General features: G+C 42.5%; 1 protein-coding gene across 1 annotated transcript in view; it reads left to right on the top strand.

Annotated features, from left to right (window-relative positions):
• Nucleotides 1-10,405, top strand: part of plekhm3 (pleckstrin homology domain containing, family M, member 3) — a 44,284-nt gene extending 33,879 nt beyond the window's left edge. The window contains exons 6-7 of the mRNA XM_034186499.1: nucleotides 8,246-8,403; nucleotides 9,450-10,405. Of these exons, the coding sequence (XP_034042390.1) occupies nucleotides 8,246-8,403; nucleotides 9,450-9,612 (321 nt within the window). The 3' untranslated portion in view covers nucleotides 9,613-10,405. The remainder of the gene's footprint in view (nucleotides 1-8,245; nucleotides 8,404-9,449) is intronic.
• Nucleotides 10,406-27,952: the final 17,547 nt, after the last annotated feature.

Raw genomic sequence — 27,952 nt, 5'->3', positions numbered from 1 at the left:
GCTGTTTTGTGTTTTCTGTTGATGAATCTCATGATGACGGTTCGTTTATCACCGTCATTTCTCCGGGGCAGAGGGTGGCACGCTTCAATGTTATTTAAATCCATTTCTATACCTTTAGATAGGAGGAAATCAGCAACCTGTTTTTCCACAGAGCTGACCTCCTGTTCACTGGGCTCCCCTCCGCTCTCATCTGTTACCCGCCCGTGCGTAGGACCGTGGTTTGATGTGAAGACCTGTGATGATGACGTCGTTAATTCTGGTGTACTGCTCCAATTCAGCCACTCTATTTTCCAGCTGCACCAGATGCCAGTCTTTCTCGGCGTTCTGGAGCCGTAATGCCTTCACCTCCTCCACCAGATCCATGATTGATTTCTGTTGCTGCTTCACAACAGAAATCTCCTCTGATAGAAAGTCCAGAGATTTTTTAATATCGTCACCTTCCTCCGCTGTCAGAACCTTCTTAGGCCCCATGGTCGGCTTATGGGCAGCTTGTCGATCGCCGAAGTTAACAGCCTGCGTTGTTTGTCACCGGGATGGATCTGCACTGCGCTGGTGCCGCGCGGCCTCGGTGTTTCCGCGCTGATGGATCCGCGGTGGCTGCACGAGGCCTCGGGGAAGTGGCACTCGTGACGCGCGGCTCTAATGACGCAGCGCGCGGCCTCAGTGAATTCACCACGTTGGGCCTCGGACGTTGTTGCTGTCCAGTCGCGGGGCTAAGTTGCCGGTTGAGGTGTCCGGGTTGGCAAACACTGGCGTGGCAGATGGCAACTACAAACACCACCTCTGAAAACTCAGGTACAAACTTTTTTCAGCTCGCTCTGACGACACGCAGCTCTGACTGACTGTGACTGACGCCGTACAAACCGTACAATCTCTCCCCGATAGTTGATTCCAACTCACAATCACAAACAAACCCAGACACTCTGATTCCTCACTCAGACTCTCAGTAATACCTGTTCACATGTGCAAGATGTTTAAAACATGAGTTGATGTTACCAGGATAAAACCAGCTGGGTTTTGGGTGATGTTCTGTTAGTGGGACGTTTCGAGAGCAACTATCAGAAAAAAGAAACAGACTGTGGCCTTTCAGCAGCAGCATGTCACTATGGGGGTCAAAGGTCAGGGGAAAGTGACCACAAATGAGTGAAAAGTTCTTTTGTTTGTAGTTATGTTCATTATGGAGTGGCCCGTCTTTTCTTTCATCCTTTCAGCTTGTCTTTTTCAAGTGTCTCTCTGTGACTCAGAACAAGGACACAGTCCCTCCTCCTCCTTTACTCCTCATTTTCTCCCGCTCCTTATTTTCTCCTCCTCCTTTACTCCCACTCCTCTTCCTTTCCTCCTCCTCCTTTTTTTCCTCCTCCTGTTCTCCTCCTCCTCCTCCTGTTCTCCCACTCCTCCTCCTGTTCTCTCACTCCTCCTCCTCCTCCTCCTCCTCCTGTTCTCCCACTCCTCCTCCTCCTCCTCCTCCTGTTCTCCCACTCCTCCTCCTCCTCCTGTTCTCCCACTCCTCCTCCTCCTCCTCCTGTTCTCCCACTCCTCCTCCTCCTCCTCCTGTCCTCCCCCTCCTCCTCCTCCTCCTCCTGTCTCTCACTCCTCCTACTCCTCCTGTTCCCCACTTCTCCTCAGTTCTCTCACTCCTCTCACTTCTCCTCCTGTTCTCTCACTCCTCCTCCTCCTCCTCCTGTTCTCTCACTCCTCCTCCTGTTCTCCCCTCCCTCCTGTTCTCTCACTCCTCCTCCTGTTCCTCCCACTCCTCCTCCTCCGTTCTCCACTCCTCCTCCTCCTGTTCTCCCACTCCTCCTCCTCCTGTTCTCCCACCCCTCCTCCTCCTCCTGTTCTCCCACTTCTCCTCCTGTTCTCCCACTCCTCCTCCTCCTCCTCCTCCTGTTCTCCCACTTCTCCTCCTGTTCTCCCACTCCTCCTCCTCCTCCTCCTCCTGTTCTCCCACTTCTCCTCCTGTTCTCCCACTCCTCCCTCCTCCTCCTCCCTCCTGGTCTCACCACTTCTCCTCCTGTTCTCCCCACTCCTCCTCCTCCTCCTCCCTCCTGTTCTCCCACTTCTCCTCCTGTTCTCTCACTCCTCCTCCTGTTCTCCCACTCCTCCTCCTCCTCCTGTTCTCCCACTTCTCCTCCTGTTCTCTCACTCCTCCTCCTGTTCTCCTCCTCCTCCTCCTGTTCTCCTTCACTCCTCCTCCTGTTCTCCTTCACCGGCCTCCGCCTGTTCTCCCACTCCTCCTCCTCCTCCTCCTGTTCTCTCACTCCTCCTCCTGTTCTCCCACTCCTCCTCCTCCTCCTCCTGTTCTCTCACTCCTCCCCCTCCGGTTTCTCCCCCTCCTCCTCCTCCTCCTCCTCCTGTTCGCCCTCCTCCTCCTGTTCTACGCCCCTCCTCCTGTTCTCTCACTCCTCCTCCTCCTGTTCTCCCCTCCTCCTCCTGTTCTCTCACTCCTCCTCCTCCTGTTCCTCTCACTCCTCCTCCTCCTGTTCTCTCACTCCTCCTCCTGTTCTCTCACTCCTCCTCCTGTTCTCACTCCTCCTCCTCCTCCTCCTGTTCTCCCACTCCTCCTCCTCCTCCTGTTCTCCCACTCCTCCTCCTGTTCTCTCACTCCTCCTCCTCCTCCTCCTGTTCTCTCACTCCTCCTCCTCCTGTTCTCCCACTCCTCCTCCTCCTCCTCCTCCTGTTCTCCCACTTCTCCTCCTGTTCTCCCACTCCTCCTCCTCCTCCTCCTCTGGTTCTCCCACTTCTCCTCCTGTTCTCCCACTCCTCCTCCTCCTCCTCCTCCTCCTGTTCTCCCACTTCTCCTCCTGTTCTCCCACTCCTCCTCCTCCTCCTCCTGTTCTCCCACTTCTCCTCCTGTTCTCTCACTCCTCCTCCTGTTCTCCCACTCCTCCTCCTCCTCCTGTTCTCCCACTCCTCCTCCTCCTCCTGTTCTCCCACTTCTCCTCCTGTTCTCTCACTCCTCCTCCTGTTCTCCTCCTCCTCCTCCTGTTCTCTCACTCCTCCTCCTGTTCTCTCACTCCTCCTCCTCCTGTTCTCCCACTCCTCCTCCTCCTCCTCCTGTTCTCTCACTCCTCCCCCTCCTGTTCTCCCACTCCTCCTCCTCCTCCTCCTCCTGTTCTCCCACTCCTCCTCCTGTTCTCTCACTCCTCCTCCTCCTGTTCTCTCACTCCTCCTCCTCCTCCTGTTCTCTCACTCCTCCTCCTGTTCTCACTCCTCCTCCTCCTCCTCCTCCTCCTGTTCTCCCCCTCCTCCTCCTCCTCCTGTTCTCCCACTCCTCCTCCTGTTCTCCCACTCCTCCTCCTCCTCCTCCTCCTCTCCTCCTGTTCTCCCCCTCTCTGCTCCTCTAATTGGTCACATTCAGAATCAACAGGCAGAAAAACAAAGCGTGACATCCCTCTTTTCTTCCCAGCATCCCTTTGGCCTCACACAGCACACATGCGTGTTGTTCACAGTTCATGATTTACTCATCAAGTCTGAGCCGATGATTTGGTGTCGCCCCCCCCCCCCCCCCCCCGAACATTCTCAGGCACTCTGCCTCTTAATTGGTTTTCCATATTAACGAGCTTGTTTCTTTTCATTGTCCTCCCAAACAAAATGGCGCTCTTAATCAATGTGGCTTTTTTTGTCACGGCTCAGAGGTCAGACTGAGCTCGTCGACTAGGACCTGGACCGCACGGGTCTCTTCAGCCCCGCCCACCCCATACGGCCCCATTAGGACCTGGATCACTTGTGGAGCCATATGTGTTTGTCTAAGACCGTTTTCTGTGGCTACTCTTACTTTTCCTCTTCATTGTTGGCGCCGTTCAGCGTAGCGGCCAACCTAAAGTGCGTCAGTGCAGCAGCTTCCCGCAGCGACATGCCACCATTCCCTTCATGTTGGCCCCACCTCTCTGGTCAGACTTAGCCACGCCTGCGGACGCACACAGAGGCCTAGTTTGGTTTCAGTCCCGGTGCTGAACATGTTCTCTGATTGTGCTTCACATTTGTTAAATGTTTCCAAACTAAAAAATAACTCCTTTATGATGTCATAAAGTAAGAATGAAGGAAGAGACAAACATTTAAATTCAGATTTCATTCAGCAAAAAATGTATTAAATTGTTTCCAAATTAATTCCTGTCTGGTTACGGCGTGTCTGTGAAACTGGTTCACCACTTCCTGAGATATCGAACATGCAGCTAGCGGGGCCATTCAAGCACATTTGACCTTTGAACTTGAGCAGAGGTGTGGAAATGAATTTATTCATATCAGTTTAATTTCATCTGTGCCCGTTTCAAGGCACATGTGAGGCGGTGTTCTCGTACCTCGATATAAGTGTAGATTGGGGGGGGGGGAGGTCAGCAGCTATTAAATGTCATTTTACACGGATTACGATGTCTAGTGGCTGCAGCCGGTCTGCTCTGTGTCAGCCTGATCCCATCAGGTCTCAGAAGCTAAGCAGGGCAGGGTCTGGTTAGTACTTGAATGGGGGACCTCTTTGGAACACCAGCGGCTGTGTGTGTTTCTCCAGGTGAAACCGGAGTTGCGTCAGGTAGGGCATCCGGCGTAAAACTTGTGCCAATTACCAATGCGGATCTGGCTGTATCCACTGTGGCGACCCTGAACAAAAAAACCGTGAGCAGCCGAATGAACAACAACAACGATGTCTAGCGGCTCAGAGGGGGGCGGAAGTGAGCACCTGGGAGTTATTTCTGATGGTTTCTGGGACGTTATGTTAAATACAGTCCACAAAATGAAGCAGAAGTCCGGTAAATTATCAGCTGTTACATTTACGAAGCTCTTTTTTTCTTTTTTGAAACTGAGGTAAATATTAAAAATTAAAAAATTGGGGATAGTTCAAACTAAAGATGTTAAAATTGAGTTCTGATATGTCTTAACTCTAGATAGATAAAGATGACAATCTTGATTTTTTTTTTCTAGATTCCAGGAAGAAAAAAAAAACATTCACTTGACGACACTGTCCGAGTGTAAAGCGAATAGAGGAAAAAAAAAAAAAAAACAACCTAAAAAACATCCCAGAGTCATTACGTTTGCAGTAATGTTACCAGTGGTGGGCACAGATAACCAAAAAATTAACTTTGATAAGAGATAATCACATAACTAAAAAGTTATCTTTGATAAAGCTAAAACGATAAACCACCCAAAAATGTATCGGAAGTTACAGATAACCGATAAATTCCAGTATTGTCTCCGGTACACTTGCAACTACTAACAAGCTGATTTTGAGTTTAACACCACGATCGCTTCTGAAAGCATGAAAAGCGACGACAGACCCAAACGAGTCAGCACTTCTGTCTTTGAGCATCCTGCCCCCTGCTGGAAGCTCCAGTTTACGAGTACTTTAAAACTAAAACATATATCTGATATTTTCACTTTATAAAACTTCAGACGTGATGTTAATTTAAATAACTTGTCTGAAATTAGTTTGGTTAAAATTTGAACCATAAGTTAAAAATGTATGCCTCTGGATGACTTGGGTGATATTGCCCGTGTACGAGTATGGGGTTAAAAGAAATGAGGTTTTTTTTTTTTTTTTTGGTGACCAGTTCTCCTTTGCCTGCAGAGGATAGAGCGGTTTCTTCTTAAAGTAGCTCTCCTCTGTTTGCAGAGGGTAGAACTACACATCTGCTACAAAACATTTAAGAGGTAGGTGTTCAACTGATTTTAAATTTTATAAGAGTTTATAGCTGTTCAGCTTTGTTTACCACGTTAATGGTCTAAAAATTATTGGACAAAAATTTATCGGAAGATAATTAGTCCGATAATGGTTTTCAAAGTTATCTGAAAAGATAATCCGATAATGAAAACATTATCTTTGATAATGATCGGATTATCGGAACTGTGCCCACCACTGGTAATGACTCTGCGGAACAGTCGCCATCTTGACTTTTTTCATCATGGTGAAACTTAAAAACCAAGGTCATCTCGCTAAGACCTCTGACAAATTCAACATTGGACACACCAGGGGGCAGAGTCTTGTAAGCCTTGTGAACATAGTATCTTGGCGAAGACTTTGTGTATCACAGAGAAAGTTGGTCCATCAGGTCACTTCACTAAGACCTCGGATATCTTGGACACTGGGTGTGTTTCGATTTTAATTGTGGCCACTCTGGGGCAGAAATGTTTATGCAAGAACTCGATAAAGACTTTATGGATCATAATCAAACTGTATCTTGCTAAACTCTTGCAGTCGTTCGTGGCTGGACTCTGCGATGCAGTTTGTGTTGAGGTTGCTAATAAAATAATTTTGCTTCGGGTTTTATTGAACACAGGCCGGCCTGGATTTGCTTGTCGTTTTCCGTTTGTCATCCTGTCCCTACTTTTATTTACTCCTGTCACTCTCTCTATCCGTCCGTCTCAGTCTGTGTTTCCCATTATGCCTCAAAGCAGCAGGCAGCCGCCCAAACCAGTTGTGCCAGTCGTTTGATTCTAGAGTTCTTTAATTGCTGAGCCTGTCAGCTTCTGTCAGGAGACACATTCGTCATGTGGACCAAGCTGGACCGGCCTGACTGGGACTGTTAGCCGCTGGGACACATCAATCATGTGATCTGGATTGTGTTCGTTCCCCGTCATATACAGACGTGTTTATGTCGTGATTACTGAAAAATGTTACTCGTCCGTCATCCCCATGCCGCGCCCTTCTTGGTACTTTTCAAGTACATTTTGAAGTATTTGGTCCTACATAATACCTGTACATGTTGGCTGATCTCATGAGCACTTTGTCAGTAGTCCAACGGTCATATTAGCCTGAAGCGACAGAAGCAAAGGGCGACAAGCAGCTGATGTTTGTCACCTGATGGGCGTTGTTTAATAGATAAATCCACTATTTTATAACAGTCATCAAATTAAAACATTGTTTGCTATCAGCCTCTGAGCGCTTTAATCATTTTTAAGGACTGCTGTGTTTGTCTTTTTTTTTTAAACAACTTCAGGAATCTGTGACAGTGAAAACAGGTTAGCTATCTGACAAGTTCTTTTACAAAATTTTGGCACATTAAATGTTAAAACGGTGCCCTAAGAAATACAACCAGCTTACTGGTGTATTTACTCATTTTTCCCCCCTAATATCTGGGTTCATATCAAACATCTTCTTAGAAATTAGCTAGTTAGTTGCTTAAGGACCGATGTCACATGCTGTAAATAGCCCCAATGTAAGTGTAGAAATAAGATAAAATAGAAGATGATGTTAAAAACTAAAAAAACGGGTTGAATTTTATTTGGAGCTCGACTGACACTCGCCTGTTTCCTGTTCAGAAATCTGTGGAAAATCAGGCTCAGGTTGTTTAACGAGAACGTTTTAAGAATTTTTCCTGCTAACGATGGCTGCTCTGTGCCGCTGTAAATAAAACGGGACTTTCATGAGTTTGGACGGATGTTTTATGACACGTTACAGAGTCTTTGGCTCGGCAGGAACTTGGTCCGTGTTTCCTTCCAGCTCGTGCTCCGCGTCCACAAATAGGATGGAGGAGGTTATAATTGGGAGACCTAGAACAGTGCCAGGTGGAACCACTCCTTTATAACTGTGGACTCGTTCTTGCATCTCTCCTAGATTGTGCAGTTTTTCCTCTCTGATGCTCAGGAACACAGAGCTGTGCAGATGTCAGCTCCATGCTCAGATGTTTCACTTTTCATGCTGGAGGAATTTTCTACAAACTGCCACGTGGTCCTCCTCCGGCTTCTGTTCATCAGGTGTTTCCTCCATCAGGAAGGAAGCAGGTGTGTGGTTAGTGTCATTTTAAGAACTTCAGGTTCATTGTTCCTCTGACAGTTACTGTGAGCCAACAGATTCCAGCTCAGTGCGGTTCTCACCAGTGAAGTCACCTGCTGAGTCAGTTCCAGAGAATCCACAGTTAGGAGGACATTTTAGTTTAGTCATTTATTGGTTTGGATCTCAGTACTCAGTTCTTGACTGAGGGACTGATTTGGAGCAGTGAGCAGGTTTCTCCCAAAGAAAAAGATGTGAAAAGAAATGAGAATGCTGAGATGAACATCTAAAGGAGAATCATCTCAGGAAGCCCGCTGAGGCGAATCAGGTGATGAACATGTTGGTGAACGAGTGAAGAGGATGGAAGGATGAAGTGGAGGTGGATGGACAGAGAGAAAGGAGAGCAGAATCATCAATTCCACAAAGAAAGAGAGATGCTTCACTGATCTCGTTTGTCATCATTTGGAACAAGGAAGAAAATAAAATAAAAAGAATTAAGTTGTTGCCTGAGATGACTTGTTTTAATTCTTTGCCCCGCCCCCTCAGGTGATTGACGGGAAGCTGGCCCCCTTCCTGTCCAAAGTCATCAAGTTTGCCAGTTCGCACGTCTTCAGCTGCAGTTTGTGTCGAGAGAAAGGTTTCATCTGCGAGCTCTGCCACAACAGCCAGATCATCTACCCCTTCCAGGAGAGCGCCACCAAGAGGTACACGTCTGCATTTACACATGCTGAACTGAATCTAAAAAAAAGATGATCCTTGTGAAAGCGTAGCGACCTGTCCAGGTTGACCCTGTACCCTCTCACCCAGTGATCAGTGGGTTCAAAAGACGGACAGATTATTTATTTTTTTACCTAATAAGATTTTTAATTTTTTCAAATATTTGAAGATCATTTTCTCAATTCTTACACTAAACAATTTCCTTAAATTACATGATCACACTGTGGAAAATCCTACTGGCTGAAATTTGGTTTGTTTGTACTTTTGTTTGGACAAACGCTTTGTGGCGTCCTCTGAGACGCCTTCGAGGTCGCTCACATCAAACATATGACTGGATGTAGAAAACTCCCGTTTCTAAAGAGTGACTGGATGCAGGATAACATCAGTCGTACGGGTCCCGTTCTCACCAAACCTGGTGCACGTGTTAAGATGTAGTGACCCCAAGAAGCCTTCTGATTTTGGGGTCAAAAGTCACTTGCACATACTTTGTTAAAAAAAAATTTGTGCACGGTAACTTCTTTTGTAACTGCCTGATTACCACCAAATTTGGAATGTGGGTTCGGTATATTGACCTCAAGAAGTCCAGTGATTTGAGGTCAAAAGGTCAAACTCACTGGCGCGTACTTTGTAAAAATTTTTGTGAGCACAGTAACTTATTTTGTAACTGTGTGATTGACATCAAACTCGGTAGGTGCATTATGTATAGTGACGCCAAGGTGACTTTTGATTGGGGGTCAAAAGGTCAAAGGTCACAATCACTGAACTGTACTTTGTAAGAGTTTTCTGCAGAAAAGTGTCATTTGTCAGTGGTAAGCTACTCAACGTACAGTACAGATGCCGTGTTTACTGATGGAAGTCGACACCACAAGAACAACTTGATTGTTTCATCTGAACACAGAGGCAACGCCACACTGTCCAAATACTTATGGACCCACCTTAGTTTGGACTTTTTGGTCATGTTTGACCTTCCACAGGATCCCAGCTGTGTTGTTTCACTGACACTGTGCGTGCGTGTGTGTGTATGTGTGTACAGGTGCGAGGCCTGCGGCGCCGTTTTCCACGCAGAGTGTCGACAGAAAGCTCAGCCGTGTCCACGCTGCGTTCGCCGAGAACTTCACCACAAGCGTCCGTCCTCGTTCTGGTCGCCGGACGACGACAGCCCGGGTTGTTACCAACTGCCGTACCATGACACCTGAGGGATGGAGGCGGAGCCTAACGTACGGTCACAAGAAAACAGATGGATTCCTGGTATTTTGTATTTTTCATCGCCTTCACGTCCATCAGCTGGAAACCAACATGTTTGTTTCTTCTTCAAAAGAAGGTCAGAAGCACAGACCGAACAGTCAACCAAAACCTTCAAACACGATTGTCCTCAGCCCCAGACGCCAGCCAGCTTCAGGATTTTATGTTTTCATGTGCTTTTATTTTGAAGTGGCACCAAGAATGATTTCAAACACCTTTTCCAGGTTTAAACCTGCTGCAGACTTCGTTTATTTGTCGCAGGATTTTTAAAAGGCTGTAAAACGGCTAAAAATTCTAAATTATTTGACTTTGACTATTTAATTTAAGAAGTTTTATGCGGGTTTATACCAGATTATCTTCTTTTGAAAGAGATGCTAATTCTAATGGTTAAAAATTGATTGGGTTCACAAGCACAGCGTTAAACGCGGGTTTACAACGTCTCAACGGTCACAGCCTTCAAAGAGTACATGCAGTAAGACTGTGTGACTGTAGGACACGCAACAACTTCAAGCTAGCATCTGTTACGCTGTTCAAATGACGGCCCCTACTGGTCAAATGGGTTGAGCGGCTCCAAGCGGGATATAAACGAGCTAACTTGAAGATAACCAGTATTTCACTGAACCATGACGTCATCAGTTTGAAGATGTGTGTCAGAGTTCTGAGTAACTGTGATATTTTATTTTCTGCCCTACAGACTAAATCATTAATTGTAAAAATAACCAACAGTTTAATAGATGATGAATTTTTTTTAATAAATAAATGGCCTTTGGTTCTGCAGACAGAAGTATTTTTTGTTTGTTTGTGGACTTCAGGTCATTAAGAGTGTTTGAACGTTTCAGATTAATTTTAAACTACGACGAGGAACAAAACCTTTTTTGGTCAGAGTTTGAACAAACTTTCGTTATTTTTCCTTTTTTTTTTCTTTGGTTCCAGTCGCTTTCATCTTAATTCACGCAGCTTTTAGTGTCTCTGTGCAACCGAAACAGCCTTTTTCTTCTGTTTGTGTCTCTCCTTTATGCAGCCACGTTTTCATCCACACAAATCACAAATTTTGGAGAAATTAAAGTAGGATTCACAGCAGGAATGAAGACACACTGATTTATGACTAAACATTGAGCTACATTTAACTCTGGTCTTATCGGCAGACCAGATGTGTGTATTTGTCAAAATATGAAATATTACACTTCAGTAATTCACCAAAACTCACTGTTCTTCCAGCAGAGCTTAATGATGCAACCTGTGTGCATATTTATCAAAATATGAAACATTATTGGGCAGCACAGTGGCTTAGTGGTTAGCACTGTTGCCTCACAGTGAGAAGGTTGTGAGATTGATTCCCAGCCGTGGCCTTTCTGTTTGGACTTTGCATGTTCTCCCCGTGTTTGGATGAGTAGGTTCGGTGGATTGGAAACACATTTGTCCGTAGGTGTGACTGTGTTTGTTTGTCTGTATGTGGCCCTGTGAAGACTGGCGTCCTGTCCAGAGTGAACCCCGCCTCACGCCCTGTGACTGCTGGCATAGGCTCCAGAGTGAAAAACACAGTCAAAGTTTTGTCAGAATTCAGTGGATGTGCTGAAAAAAAAAAACAGCAAATGGCAATAATGGGCGTGGCTTATGCCTGAAAATTCAGCACAGTTGAGCCAACGTGGGAATGTGCAAATTTTGATGGCTTGAAGTCCGCTGTCAAGAGTTTTGGGCCATAGTGTGGGTTCCATGATCACAACGCCACCTGTTGGTGGATACATGTAATTTCTGGTACATGAGTAAGTGGATCTCTCCCAGCCCTCAACGGTCTGTTGGATAAATATTGAGCCAAGCACACTTTTCAAATTCACAAGCCAATAAGCCACAACCCCTTTTAATCAATCATGATGTAACTGTAGAAACTGAGGCTTGGCCCAAGATAGTTCAGACCAAATTCTTAGCAAAAATAAATTCTAATTTAATTGATAGGTTTGGTTTGTTGGCCAGTGCTGTTTTGCTGATGTACTGCCCCCTGCAGGTGGATTTGTTATTGTGTCAGCACCCAAGAATTTGGACCCTGAATAAATCAATCAATCAATCAATTTTTTTTATATAGCGCCAAATCACAACAAACAGTTGCCCCAAGGCGCGTTATATTGTAAGGCAAGGCCATACAATAATTATGTAAAACCCCAACGGTCAAAATGACCCCTGTGAGCAAGCACTTGGCTACAGTGGGAAGGAAAAACTCCCTTTTAACAGGAAGAAACCTCCAGCAGAACCAGGCTCAGGGAGGGGCAGTCTTCTGCTGGGACTGGTTGGGGCTGAGGGAGAGAACCAGGAAAAAGACATGCTGTGGAGGGGAGCAGAGATCGATCACTAATGATTAAATGCAGAGTGGTGCATACAGAGCAAAAAGAGAAAGAAACAGTGCATCATGGGAACCCCCCAGCAGTCTACGTCTATAGCAGCATAACTAAGGGATGGTTCAGGGTCACCTGATCCAGCCCTAACTATACTCAACAAAAATATAAACGCAACACTTTTGGTTTTGCTCCCATTTTGTATGAGATGAACTCAAAGATCTAAAACTTTTTCCACATACGCAATATCACCATTTCCCTCAAATATTGTTCACAAACCAATCTAAATCTGTGATAGTGAGCACTTCTCCTTTGCTGAGATAATCCATCCCACCTCACAGGTGTGCCATATCAAGATGCTGATTAGACACCATGATTAGTGCACAGGTGTGCCTTAGACTGTCCACAATAAAAGGCCACTCTGAAAGGTGCAGTTTTGTTTTATTGGGGGGGGATACCAGTCAGTATCTGGTGTGACCACCATTTGCCTCATGCAGTGCAACACATCTCCTTCGCATCATCCGTGAAGAGAACACCTCTCCAACGTGCCAAACACCAGCGAATGTGAGCATTTACCCACTCAAGTCGGTTACGACGACGAACTGGAGTCAGGTCGAGACCCCGATGAGGACGACGAGCATGCAGATGAGCTTCCCTGAGACGGTTTCTGACAGTTTGTGCAGAAATTCTTTGGTTATGCAAACCGATTGTTCCAGCAGCTGTCCGAGTGGCTGGTCTCAGACGATCTTGGAGGTGAACATGCTGGATGTGGAGGTCCTGGGCTGGTGTGGTTACACATGGTCTGCGGTTGTGAGGCTGGTTGGATGTACTGCCAAATTCTCTGAAACGCCTTTGGAGACGGCTTATGGTAGAGAAATGAACATTCAATACGCGAGCAACAGCTCTGGTTGACATTCCTGCTGTCAGCATGCCAATTGCACGCTCCCTCAAATCTTGCGACATCTGTGGCATTGTGCTGTGTGATAAAACTGCACCTTTCAGAGTGGCCTTTTATTGTGGGCAGTCTAAGGCACACCTGTGCACTAATCATGGTGTCCAATCAGCATCTTGATATGGCACAGCTGTGAGGTGGGATGGATTATCTCAGCAAATGAGAAGTGCTCACTATCACAGATTTAGACTGGTTTGTGAACAATATTTGAGGGAAATGGTGATATTGTGTATGTGGAAAAAGTTTTAGATCTTTGAGTTCATCTCATACAAAATGGGAGCAAAACCAAAAGTGTTGCGTTTATATTTTTGTTGAGTGTATAAGCTTTAGCAAAAAGGAAAGTTTTTGCGTAAATGCAAAAAAGCAGTCCTACATATTTGTTTAATATGCGCTTTGAATGACATATCCTGATCAAAAATGACTCCAAGATTTCTCACAGTATTACTAGAGGTCAGGGTAATGCCATCCAGAGTAAGGATCTGGTTAGACACCATGTTTCTAAGATTTGTGGGGCCAAGTACAATAACTTCAGTTTTATCTGAGTTTAAAAGCAGGAAATTAGAGGTCATCCATGTCTTTATGTCTGTAAGACAATCCTGCCGTTTAGCTAATTGGTGTGTGTCCTCTGGCTTCATGGATAGATAAAGCTGGGTATCATCTGCGTAACAATGAAAATTTAAGCAATACCGTCTAATAATACTGCCTAAGGGAAGCATGTATAAAGTGAATAAAATTGGTCCTAGCACAGAACCTTGTGGAACTCCATAATTAACTTTAGTCTGTGAAGAAGATTCCCCATTTACATGAACAAATTGTAATCTATTAGACAAATATGATTCAAAACACCGCAGCGCAGTGCCTTTAATACCTATGGCATGCTCTAATCTCTGTAATAAAATTTTATGGTCAACAGTATCAAAAGCAGCACTGAGGTCTAACAGAACAAGCACAGAGATGAGTCCACTGTCTGAGGCCATAAGATCATTTGTAACCTTCACTAATGCTGTTTCTGTACTATGATGAATTCTAAAACCTGACTGAAACTCTTCAAATAGACCATTCCTCTGCAGATGATCAGTTAGCTGTTTTACAACTACCCTTTCAAGAATTTTTGAGAGAAAAGGAAGGTTGGAGATTGGCCTATAATTAGCTAAGATAGCTGGGTCAAGTGATGGCTTTTTAAGTAATGGTTTAATTACTGCCACCTTAAAAGCCTGTAGCCAACTAACAAAGATAGATTGATCATATTTAAGATCGAAGCATTAAATAATGGTAGGGCTTCCTTGAGCAGCCTGGTAGGAATGGGGTCTAATAAACATGTTGATGGTTTGGATGAAGTAACTAATGAAAATAACTCAGACAGAACAATCGGAGAGAAAGAGTCTAACCAAATACCGGCATCACTGAAAGCAGCCAAAGATAACGATACGTCTTTGGGATGGTTATGAGTAATTTTTTCTCTAATAGTTAAAATTTTGTTAGCAAAGAAAGTCATGAAGTCATTACTAGTTAAAGTTAATGGAATACTCAGCTCAATAGAGCTCTGACTCTTTGTCAGCCTGGCTACAGTGCTGAAAAGAAACCTGGGGTTGTTCTTATTTTCTTCAATTAGTGATGAGTAGAAAGATGTCCTAGCTTTACGGAGGGCTTTTTTATAGAGCAACAGACTCTTTTTCCAGGCTAAGTGAAGATCTTCTAAATTAGTGAGACGCCATTTCCTCTCCAACTTACAGGTTATCTGCTTTAAGCTACGAGTTTGTGAGTTATACCACGGAGTCAGACACTTCTGATTTAAAGCTCTCTTTTTCAGAGGAGCTACAGCATCCAAAGTTGTCTTCAATGAGGATGTAAAACTATTGACGAGATACTCTATCTCACTTACAGAGTTTAGGTAGCTACTCTGCACTGTGTTGGTATATGGCATTAGAGAACATAAAGAAGGAATCATATCCTTAAACCTAGTTACAGCGCTTTCTGAAAGACTTCTAGTGTAATGAAACTTATTCCCCACTGCTGGGTAGTCCATCAGAGTAAATGTAAATGTTATTAAGAAATGAAAGCTTGGTTATTTGTGGTTACGCCCACAGTTTAATAACATGTCGCTTGAGAGTTCAGGGAGAATTTTTTATTATTTTTGTCTGTGTGAAATGATTTGATGCTTTTGAACAGTGAGTTTGGAGAAAATTTTAAACATGAATCAAATAAATAAATTAGAATCTTGTGTTTCAGAATTTGTGATATTTTGGATGGAAACGTTGCAGAAATGGGATTTATGTGAATATTCTAAAGAGTTTTTTTTTTTAAATCCTGTTTTGAATTTGAACTAGCTTAATTTGAATTCCTGCTGCTTGAATCAGTGCCGGTCACGGGTTTGTTTTTGCGACACTTGTTTCATTTTCGACTGAAGCTAAATAATCCAGTGAAGTTTATAATGTGAGAGAAAATCTGCACTGACGGGTAAATGTTTTATTCAGAGGTTGCCATGGTTACAGCACTGTCTTATTAAAAACTGTATGTAATTTATTCTCGACTGATTGTAACCTGCTGCATAAAAAACTTATTAAATGGTTTTGAAACTGTAAAGTTTCACTCAACATCAACAAGCTGCATGAATCAAATCACATTATTGATAAATGATTATTTATATATATATATATATATATATATATATATATATATATATATATATATAATCTTATTTACTGTTTATTTTCTGTAAACATGGTGAGAATATTTATGCACGCCGTTGTATTTATTTGTCGAGTCACAGTGATCAGTTTTCACTGAGTCTGAAGGGCATCTTTTCATTTTAGATATTTTAATATAAAGAAGCAAAGATCAGAATCACGACGTCGTTCTTTTTCATCATCATTTTGGACAAACGCACAAAGTGACTCTTTCCAACTCTGAAAACGAGAGAAAAACAGTTTTACCAAGATTTCAGCTCCTCAGCATCTCGACAGTGAACTGATTCTTCGAGGTTCACGTTCGGACTCTCAGCGGCGCCACGGGGAAAAAACAAGGAGTCCACAGCTTCAGTTTTTCCTCACAGATGATTTTTGGACTCTGGCAAAGAACCATGTGACCATTAGTATGTAAGAAACGATGACACGCTCAGGACTGACTTCCTGTCACTCATTCTTCAGGTTTCAGAGACACAGAACTCTGATCTTTGGGCCACAACATTTATTCTCTAACTTTTGACCCACAGAGCTCATTTCCAGTCTAGGTTTTGCCCCACACTGTTCATTCTATGCCTGTGTGATTTCATGAGCTGGTTTTTGGGCCCTACTGCTCATTCGTGGGTTGGTTTTAGTGCCATAATTCTCATTTATGTGCTGATTTTTGGGGCACGATGCTCATGCTCTGGATAGTTTTTTGGTCACGCCGCTCATTTTCGGGCTGCTTTACGGGCCACGCCGATCTTTCCTATGCTTGTTTTCAGACCTCATCACTCATTCTTGGTCTAATTTTTGGGCTACAGTGCTGCTTCCTGGGCTGTTTTTTTTGGGGGTCACATGGTTGGTGCAGTGATCAGGAGGGCACAGTGGTGAAGGTGATGGTAAAAGTGCTACACCAGGATCTACACATGGCCAGTGTGGAAAAGCCAAACTCCGTGTTCTGAGCAGCGAGCAAATTGAAGCGGAGTGTTGACCGCGCTTAATTGTCGTCACCAATTAGTAGCTTGCGGGAGCGCACAATGGATGACCTGTAGCGAGCCAAACCAAGGCCTTTGTGCTTCTGCAGTGGCCCGCAGGCCAGTCAGGACTCATTTAGGATCTCAATGACGACGGAGCAGAAATGCCAACAAAAACGAAAACAAAAGACAGTTTAAGGAGGAGAAGAGGAGCGAGGAGGGTAACGGTCCCAGGAGGAGGCCCTGCACGCTGGAGGAAAAAAAAAAAAAACGAAAAACAACAAAAGCCCGCAGAGTTAGTGTTTCCAGTGACCTGCTTCAGGTCCTCATGGAGGCCGTCAGCAGGTTTGTGGACTCATCGTCCTTTTGTCTGCATGATGGCAAAGATTCAGTGTTTTACCGACAGTTCATTAAAAGAGTTATTACAAGAAAAAACAAACAAACAAAAAAACTTTATTAAAATACTGGTCAAGAACAGAAACTGCTCAAGTTAAAAAAAAAAAAAAACACTAAAGTCCTCCACAGGTCCAGTTTTAAACACTTCAGCTTGACCCAGAACATTCTCTGATTTTAATCTGGACTTGATCAAAACCCAGTGAAACATTTCGCTCTGAACTGATTAACTGCCAACAAAGACGACAAAACGATAACATAAGAGAAGAATATGGTCAAAATAAAACCATCAGGATGAAACCACTAAAGTCACTCCTCTCAGTGATGCTACTTTGGATCTTCCAAGATCCAACGACATTCCACCAGTCACTGATTCCCAACGAAACCTCCCTCAAAGTTCAGGTTCAAGGTCACGTCAGGGTTTGTAGTGGACCAAACATAAGCATGGACAACAAAGGTGTAAAAGAAGAAAGAAAGAAAACACAAATTTAAAAAGACGAAACAACTTCAAATGTGTCAGATTTGGCTCGAGGATCTACAGGTTCCACATTCTGCATCTCCAAAGATCTCCTGACAGCACCTTATGACTTCATAAGACCTTCTTAGGTGTCTCACTGCTGAGATAAAGGAATCCTCTCTCCAGATTTGACACTTTTACAGCGTGCACATATACGTCTGATGGCCAAATCCAAAAAGCAACAAAAGTCTGGACCTAAGTCTTGATCCAGAATAATCACAAACCTAACTAAGGCCCAGTCTCATGGAATGCGCAGAATAAATGGAAAGGGTGAAAAGGGAATACAGGGTGGCTTTGGGCCAAAGACACTCAGGGCTTCCATTGATTCCACAAAGATCACAGCATCTTCCAGCCAGTGAAGGTCAGTCTCTATGAGCCTCCAACAACCAGTCTATGCACTGAAGTGAGGAGGAGTCAGAACGCATCCCTGAGGAACACCAGAATTCACTGGCAAGAAACCAAACTCTTCCAAATCTTGATTTAAAAACAACAAAAAAGTTATTCCTCTTCTATGAAACGCCATTGGCTGTACACTGGCGATAGTAACACGATCACTGTGAAGACAAACCCACTTTCAGTTTTACAAAACTAAATGAATAATGAAGTCATGGAGAGCAGAAGCATTAACGATGCAACCTGTCCACTGCCCGAACAGAGACATACCGTTGAAATTCTGGACGATATGTGGCTATAAATCCTGCGACCTATGCCTATGTGACCGGACCACAGAATACTCAGAACTCAAAGAGGTCGCCCAGGGTTCCGGTTTGGAGTTATTTTTTTTTCTCAACAGTTTCACAAATTGTATCCGAGAAGGTAGCACAGCTGTCATCATGGCGTTACCTGGTAGGAACCTCGTCTTGAAGGTGAAGTCCTTCTGGATTGTTGGTCCCTGCGTCAGCAAAGCAACAGCAGAAGGGTGCGTCCAAACAAATCTTCTGGTTTCTGAGCTGGAAAGTACACATGGAGCCCAAATCAGGGAACTCCCAGGATCAAGAACCTTGAGTGGGAAAGTAAATAGTTTTCATTTTAAAATTCAGAGTAATAATAACAATACATCTAGTAATACATCCCCTGCTGGATCTGTTGCGCCAGCGACCCGAACGCGGAAAAGTGGTTGAAGATGAGTGAGTGATAAGTAATACAGTAGTGTTCAGAATAATAGTAGTGCTATGTGACTAAAAAGATTAATCCAGGTTTTGAGTATATTTCTTATTGTTACATGGGAAACAAGGTACCAGTAGATTCAGTAGATTCTCACAAATCCAACAAGACCAAGCATTCATGATATGCACACTCTTAAGGCTATGGAACTGGGCTATTAGTAAAAAAAAAAGAAAAAGTAGAAAAAGGGGTGTTCACAATAATAGTAGTGTGGCATTCAGTCAGTGAGTTTGTCAATTTTGTGGAACAAACAGGTGTGAATCAGGTGTCCCCTATTTAAGGATGAAGCCAGCACCTGTTGAACATGCTTTTCTCTTTGAAAGCCTGAGGAAAATGGGACATTCAAGACATTTTTCAGAAGAACAGTGTAGTTTGATTAAAAAGTTGATTGGAGAGGGGAAAACTTATACGCAGGTGTAAAAAAGTATAGGCTGTTCATCTACAATGATCTCCAATGCTTTAAAATGGACAAAAAAACCAGAGACGCGTGGAAGAAAATGGAAAACAACCATCAAAATGGATAGAAGAATAACCAGAATGGCAAAGGCTCACCCATTGATCAGCTCCAGGATGATCAAAGACAGTCTGGAGTTACCTGTAAGTGCTGTGACAGTTAGAAGACGCCTGTGTGAAGCTAATTTATTTGCAAGAATCCCCCACAAAGTCCCTCTGTTAAATAAAAGACGTGCAGAAGAGGTTACAATTTGCCAAAGAACACATCAACTGGCCTAAAGAGAAATGGAGGAATATTTTGTGGACTGATGAGAGTAAAATTGTTCTTTTTGGGTCCAAGGGCCGCAGACAGTTTGTGAGACAACCCTCAAACTCTGAATTCAAGCCACAGTTCACAGTGAAGACAGTGAAGCATGGTGGTGCAAGCATCATGATATGGGCATGTTTCTCCTACTATGGTGTTGGGCCTATATATCGCATACCAGGTATCATGGATCAGTTTGGATATGTCAAAAATACTTGAAGAGGTCATGTTGCCTTATGCTGAAGAGGACATGCCCTTGAAATGGGTGTTTCAACAAGACAATGACCCCAAGCACACTAGTAAACGAGCAAAATCTTGGTTCCAAACCAACTAAATTAATGCCTTGCAGATGTGAATAAATCATGAAAAACTGTGGTTATACAACTAAATACTAGTTTAGTGATTCACAGGATTGTTAAAAAAGCAGTTTGAACATAATAGTTTTGAGTTTGTAGCGTCAATAGCAGATGCTACTATTATTGTGAACACCCCCTTTTCTACTTTTTTGTTTTTTTTACTAATAGCCCAATTTCATAGCCTTAAGAGTGTGCATATCATGAATGCTTGGTGTTGTTGGATTTGTGAGAATCTACTGGTACCTTGTTTCCCATGTAACAATAAGAAAAACCTGGATTAATCTTTTTAGTCACATAGCACTACTATTATTCTGAACACTACTGTACATCTAATAAACTAGAGCACTGAGCTCACAGAGCACAAACCTCCACCAGCACTAGCTTCCACTTCCACAAAATTTGCCCTTAGAAAACATTTTCAAGGTCAAAATCATGTTAGAAGGGACTTTTCATAAACTAAATTAGATGTGATCAAATGTCAGGAGGATGTATTTAGTTCATGCACTTTTTTTGGTTTCTTAATTCTATTTACAGATAATTTTCACAGAACATTGTTTATCTCTGCTGTGCACAGTGTGTCATTGCTTTTTGGGACTTGGTTTTGCGACTGATAACTGGAAGAAAACAGCCATAAAATTCTAACTTCCATCCAGTTTTGGTGGTGTAGGTAAATCCAGAACAGGAAAATGAGAGTGACTGAGGCACTTTTGATTCAGATATAATCCAAAATGTGCACCAAATGGGCATTTCAATAGTAAAAACAAAAATCCACAATCCGGATCAGATCCGGATCAAATTTTGTCAGGTGATAGTGAGTGTCAGTCTGCACCTCACTTTAAAATGTGAGGGTGATTGGGGCACGTTTGATTAAGATATAATGTAAAATATACATTAAAGTGGGTTTTCAATGTTAAATTTAAATGGCCACAAAATCTGTAATCCAGATCAGATAAAGGATCCCATCCTACATAACGCTATCAAATATGAAAGAAATCTGATCTGTTTTGACAGCGTTTTGAATGTTTTAATATTTGTTCAGTGTTAAAAGATAAGGATTTTTTAAGTATTCCAAGATTTTTTTCTGACTTTGACCTTGAAAAATCAGTTTAATCAGTTCACGTTTTTCACGATATGAATCTTGTTAAAATTTCATAACAATACATGAAAACTTGTGGGCTCCAGGCTGTTCATAAACAGACAAACAAACAAGGGTGAAAACAGAACCTCCAACTTCGTTGGTGGAGGAAACAAAAAGAAGAAAGGCCATGGAGTCTGTTTATGTCTGTAACCATGGTTACCTGATCAACCATCAATCTAGGCCACACCTCCTGGTGTTCTTGCTCAAGTCTTGGTCAAACATTAGTGACACCTGGAAAAAAAAATCCCGACAAATAATCACACGTGTTCTGGTTCATCTGAGGACTCACAAGAAACTGTCAGGACCACAAGGACAAACTGCAACCCAGACCTGAACCCGAAGCCGTGAAGAGGCCTCTGGAAGAGACACGACCCTCAAAAAACACAAACGGGTCCTCACAAAGATAGAAAAGAGTATGTGTGTGTAAATGCCAGACGCACACACGCCAGCTCCTCGCTGTTTTTCAGTTTTCGAGCAGCTACCTGCTCTGCGGTAACTCTGCTCACACAGACTCGTGCCGGCGAATATGCTGAATGCACACGCCCTCAGTGACCTTTGTCCCATCGACCTTTGTTCCGCGAGGCTGCAGTGATTTGTTTCCGTTTTTGAGGGGTTTCATTTAGACATCTCAGCAATCTCTGAATGTCCAGCGCTCGATTCCTGTTGGTTCCACCGCTAATCGTTAACTTGGGTTCACCTTTACTCTCGTGTGTTGTGGAAGCAAAGGGAATCGGTTCCAAATCTAAAAATCACATTTCATGAAAAGCTTTTGTCCTTAATGGTTTCTGAAACTATACTGAATCACTGAACTGGTCGTTTGACTAATTCTGACTCTGAAGAGCCAGAAATTATTCTGGATGTCTGGTTACAGACCAAAAACATGGATTATGACATAAAGGTGCAGCAGGTCGACTGCCCAGGGTTCAAAGGTCACTGTCCCCCCATCTCCTTGAGCACGTGGAATTGCATCACAAAGGTCATCCAGAGTAAAACTGCGTGAAATCAATGTGAAAGTGTCAGGGGACAGCCCAGGTGCACCCTTATGCTAAATAATATGAGCGAAGCAACGCGCAGCGGCTCAAAGCTTGCTCATGGTACTGAGTCACAAACAGGAAGTGCCAAATTTTGAGACCACAGTGAAACAGAAAATGTGAAGTGCTGAACACTTCCTGGACCGACAGTACAGGAGACTGACCTGTTCTTGAGTATGTTGATTTGCTGTGGCATGTTTATCCTCTGTAAGGTTTTTGTTTGTGTCAATTAAAAAAAAACAAATAAAGAGAGAGAGAGAGAGGAGATCTCACAGGGATCCAGTGGAAAGACTACACTGAAACCGGAAATGCTAAACGTTAAGTCAACACTGAAACTGAGAACGCTAAACTGAGAGGCGGTGTGCACCTTGACAGGCCTTGAGATAAGCCTGTGACTATTTAGTGTGTAAATTACATGTACAATATTTTGATCATGCTAAACGCTCCCCAGAACCATTTACTGAAAAAAAGTGTGAAAGACCTTAATGACATGGTGAGATGGTGAAGAACTTCCAAGCATGTGAGAGGCACATAAAGAAAAATGTTTAAAATGGCAGCTGGGTGGGGGGGTTAAGAGGGCTGTAGTTGGGGAGCAGAAGCTGAAGGGTTTTAGCCATACTAATGCTCCCAAAACCATTTACTGTAAGAAAGGTCTGAAGGACCTTAACTCTCTGGGGTCCAAGGGCATTTTTTGGACAGTTCACTCGCCTGGTATAAATGTTTTATTATTGCGGTTAACAGCTCTCCCTGCATCCCACAATCAAGTTTTATGTCTCTTTTTTTCAGGACAACCTGTACTTTCAAAATATATATGCTATAGCTGCGTTTTATAATAAATATATAATATAAATAATTTTACACACACATTTATTCAAAACGCACAGCAAACTATAATAAACAAGTATTTTGACACTTTATAAAAGTAATTTCAATCAATCAATCAATCAACTTTTTTCTTATATAGCGCCAAATCACAACAAACAGTTGCCCCAAGGCGCTCCATATTGCAAGGCAAGGCCATACAATAATTATGAAAAACCCCAACGGTCAAAACGACCCCCTATGAGCAAGCACTTGGCAACAGTGGGAAGGAAAAACTCCCTTTTAACAGGAAGAAACCTCCAGCAGAACCAGGCTCAGGGAGGGGCAGTCTTCTGCTGAGACTGGTTGGGGCTGAGGGAAAAAACCAGGAAAAAGACATGCCGCGAAGGGGGGCAGAGATCGATCACTAATGATTAAATGCAGAGTGATGCATACGGAGCAAAAAGAGAAAGAAACAGTGCATCATGGGAACCCCCCCACAATCTACGTCTAAAGCAGCATAACCAAGGGATGGTCCAGGGTCACCCGATCCAGCCCTAACTATAAGCCTTAGTGAAAAGGAAAGTTTTAAGCCTAATCTTAAAAGTAGAGAGGGTATCTGTCTCCCTGATCTGAATTGGGAGCTGGTTCCACAGGAGAGGAGCCTGAAGGCTGAAGGCTCTGCCTCCCATTCTACTCTTACAAACCCTAGGAACTACAAGTAAGCCCGCAGTCTGAGAACGAAGTTCTCTAATGGGGTAATATGGTACTACGAGGTCCCTAAGATAAGATGGGACCTGATTATTCAAAACCTTATAAGTAAGAAGAAGAATTTTAAATTCTATTCTAGAATTAACAGGAAGCCAATGAAGAGAGGCCAACACGGGTGAGATATGCTCTCTCCTGCTAGTTCCCGTCAGTACTCTAGCTGCAGCATTCTGAACCAACTGAAGGCTTTTTAGGGAACTTTTAGGACAACCTGATAATAATGAATTACAATAGTCCAGCCTAGAGGAAATAAATGCATGAATTAGTTTTTCAGCATCACTCTGAGACAAGACCTTTCTGATTTGAGAGATATTGCGTAAATGCAAAAAGGCAGTCCTACATATTTGTTTAATATGCGCTTTGAATGACATATCCTGATCAAAAATGACTCCAAGATTTCTCACAGTATTACTAGAGATCAGGGAAATGCCATCCAGAGTAACGATCTGGTTAGACACCATGCTTCTAAGATTTGTGGGGCCAAGTACAATAACTTCAGTTTTATCTGAGTTTAAAAGCAGGAAATTAGAGGTCATCCATGTCTTTATGTCTGTAAGACAATCCTGCAGTTTAGCTAATTGGTGTGTATCCTCTGGCTTCATGGATAGATAAAGCTGGGTATCATCTGCGTAACAATGAAAATTTAAGCAATACCGTCTAATAATACTGCCTAAGGGAAGCATGTATAAAGTGAATAAAATTGGTCCTAGCACAGAACCTTGTGGAACTCCATAATTAACTTTAGTCTGTGAAGAAGATTCCCCATTTACATGAACAAACTGTAATCTATTAGACAAATATGATTCAAACCACCACAGCGCAGTGCCTTTAATACCTATGACATGCTCTAATCTCTGTAATAAAATTTTATGGTCAACAGTATCAAAAGCAGCACTGAGGTCCAACAGAACAAGCACAGAGATAAGTCCACTGTCCGAAGCCATAAGAAGATCATTTGTAACCTTCACTAATGCTGTTTCTGTACTATGATGAATTCTAAAACCTGACTGAAACTCTTCAAATAGACCATTCCTCTGCAGGTGATCAGTTAGCTGTTTTACAACTACCCTCTCAAGAATCTTTGAGAGAAAAGGAAGGTTGGAGATTGGCCTATAATTAGCTAAGATAGCTGGGTCAAGTGATGGCTTTTTAAGTAATGGTTTAATTACTGCCACCTTAAAGGCCTGTGGTACATAACCAACTAACAAAGATAGACTGATCATATTTAAGATTGAAGCATTAAATAATGGTAGGACTTCCTTGAGCAGCCTGGCAGGAATGGGGTCCAATAAACATGCCGATGGTTTGGACGAAGCAACCAATGAAAATAACTCAGACAGAACAACCGGAGAGAAAGAGTCTAACCAAATACCGGCATCACTGAAAGCAGCCAAAGATAACGATACATCTTTGGGATGGTTATGAGTAATTTTTTCTCTAATAGTCAAAATTTTGTTAGCAAAGAAAGTCATGAAGTCATTACTAGTTAAAGTTAATGGAATACTCAGCTCAATAGAGCTCTGACTCTTTGTCAGCCTAGCTACAGTGCTGAAAAGAAACCTGAGGTTATTCTTATTTTCTTCAATTAGTGATGAGTAGAAAGATGTCCTAGCTTTACGGAGGGCTTTTTTATAGAGCAACAAACTCTTTTTCCAGGCTAAGTGAAGATCTTCTAAATTAGTGAGACGCCATTTCCTCTCCAACTTACGGGTTATCTGCTTTAAGCTACGAGTTTGTGAGTTATACAACGGAGTCAGACACTTCTGATTTAAAGCTCTCTTTTTCAGAGGAGCTACAGCATCCAAAGTTGTCTTCAAAGAGGATGTAAAACTATTGACGAGATACTCTAACTCCCTTACAGAGTTTAGGTAGCTACTCTGCTCTGTGTTGGTATATGACATTAGAGAACATAACGAAGGAATCATATCCTTAAACCTAGTTACAGCGCTTTCTGAAAGACTTCTAGTGTAATGAAACTTATTCCCCACTGCAGGGTAGTCCATCAGGGTAAATGTAAATGTTATTAAAAAATGATCAGACAGAAGGGAGTTTTCAGGGAATACTGTTAAGTCTTCTTTAATAATAATTAATAATAATAATTTGGGCTCTTGTGTGAAAGACTGTACAACAAAAAGTTTCAAACAAACACAAATGCACATGTTGAACAATATATACAAAATGGTCTATGTGTTTTGTTTGTCTTCATCTCAAAGCAATTTCTGTCTTCTATTACACAAAGGTCACATCACAAACTTCTCCTTCTATGAAGTTGACTGTGTGTTTGTTCTCTGCTGCTTTGAAAGTAACAGTCATATACACGAATGTGTATACGAATGTTGGGAGTTAAGAAGGCCGTAGTTGGGGAGCAGAAGCTGAAGGGTTTTAGCCATGCTAATGTTCCCCAAAACTATTTACTGTAAGAAAATTCTGAAGGACCTAAATGACATGGTGAGAGGCAAATACAGAAAAATGCTAAAAACGACAGGGCGTTAAGAGGGCCATCGTTGGGGACAGTGATACGACCTGTTGTCACCTTTCATCATCGTTAACTCAAGTCTCAATGATAACATACACACAAGGCAATGCAACTTACTGCAGCTTAACTAAAGTGACATGAAATATACAGTGACATGGATAAACGTCATCTCTATTACCCGTGTGTAGAATGAGTAACTCAGCTAGTCTATAATATAATTAAGTCAAAGCCTTGGACTGAACATCGACATAGGTTGATGTGAATTTTAAAAAAAGATTTATTGAAATGGGCGGAGACACCAGCACTTGTAACTTGATTACAACAAAAATCAGATACTACCCCTGGCAATAATTATGAAATCACCGGCCTCGGAGGATGTTCATTCAGTTGTTTAATTTTGTAGAAAAAAAAAAAGCAGATCACAGACATGACACAAAACTAAAGTAATTTCAAATGGCAACTTTCTGGCTTTAAGAAACACTATAAGAAATAAGGAAAAATAATTGTGGCAGTCAGTAACGGTTACTTTTTTAGACCAAGCAGAGGGAAAAAAATATGGACTCACTCAATTCTGAGGAATAAATTAACTTAAAGCAATATGTCTCAAAAATCGAAAATGCACAACAAAACAAATGAGAAACGAATGGGAGGAAACTGGAGTCAACGTCTGTGACCGAACTGTAAGAAACCGCCTAAAGGAAATGGGATTTACATACAGAAAAGCTAAACGAAAGCCATCATTAACACCTAAACAGAAAAAAACAAGTTTACAATGGGCTAAGAAAAAGCAATCATGGACTGTGGATGACTGGATGAAAGTCATATTCAGTGATGAATCTCGAATCTGCATTGGGCAAGGTGATGATGCTGGAACTTTTGTTTGGTGCCGTTCCAATGAGATTTATAAAGATGACTGCCTGAAGAGAACATGTAAATTTCCACAGTCATCGATGATATGGGGCTGCATGTCAGGTAAAGGCACTGGGGAGATGGCTGTCATTACATCATCAATAAATGCACAAGTTTACGTTGATATTTTGGACACTTTTCTTATCCCATCAGTTGAAAGGATGTTTGGGGATGTTTCATCATTTTTCAAGCAAAAACTGTGAAAACATTCCTTGCAAAAAGACACATAGGGTCAATGTCATGGCCTGCAAATAGTCCGGATCTTAATCCAATTGAAAATCTTTGGTGGAAGTTGAAGAAAATGGTCCATGACAAGGCTCCAACCTGCAAAGCTGTTCTGGCAACAGCAATCAGAGAAAGTTGGAGCCAGATTGATGAAGAGTACTGTTTGTCACTCATTAAGTCCATGCCTCAGAGACTGCAAGCTGTTATAAAAGCCAGAGGTGGTGCAACAAAATACTAGTGATGTGTTGGAGCGTTCTTTTGTTTTTCATGATTCCATAATTTTTTCCTCAGAATTGAGTGATTCCATATTTTTTTCCCTCTGCTTGGTCTAAAAAAGTAACCCTTACTGACTGCCACATTTTTTTTCCTGATTTCTTATAGTGTTTCTTAAAGCCAGAAAGTTGTCATTTGAAATGACTTTAGTTTTGTGTCATGTCTGTGATCTGCTTTTTTTCTACAAAATTAAACAACTGAATGAACATCCTCCGAGGCCTGTGATTCCATAATTTTTGCCAGGGGTTGTAGATGATTTTGTTATTGTCATTAGAACAAGTACAATGAAATTAAATTTGATTCAGAGAAATAAATTGCCAGGAAACATGGCCTAGAATAAAATATTATTAATTCTGTTATTTTCGCACTTATGAGGACACAAATATTCTGCCTCAGATTTAAAGAATATAGCTGATTCTTGATCAATTTTCAAAAAACAATTGATCAATGTTGTCACAGCAGACAGAAATCTGAGTGGTGCGCTAAGTGGACAATTTTGGCACTACACACTACTTTGAAATCAGAAACGTGTTTTTGTTCTATTGGCTCAGTCACACATCCGGGAGCGTT

This window comes from Thalassophryne amazonica, chromosome 14, assembly GCF_902500255.1.
Source record: "Thalassophryne amazonica chromosome 14, fThaAma1.1, whole genome shotgun sequence".
NCBI classification, from domain to species: Eukaryota; Metazoa; Chordata; class Actinopteri; order Batrachoidiformes; family Batrachoididae; genus Thalassophryne; species Thalassophryne amazonica.
This window is presented reverse-complemented; position numbering and strand designations above follow the sequence as displayed.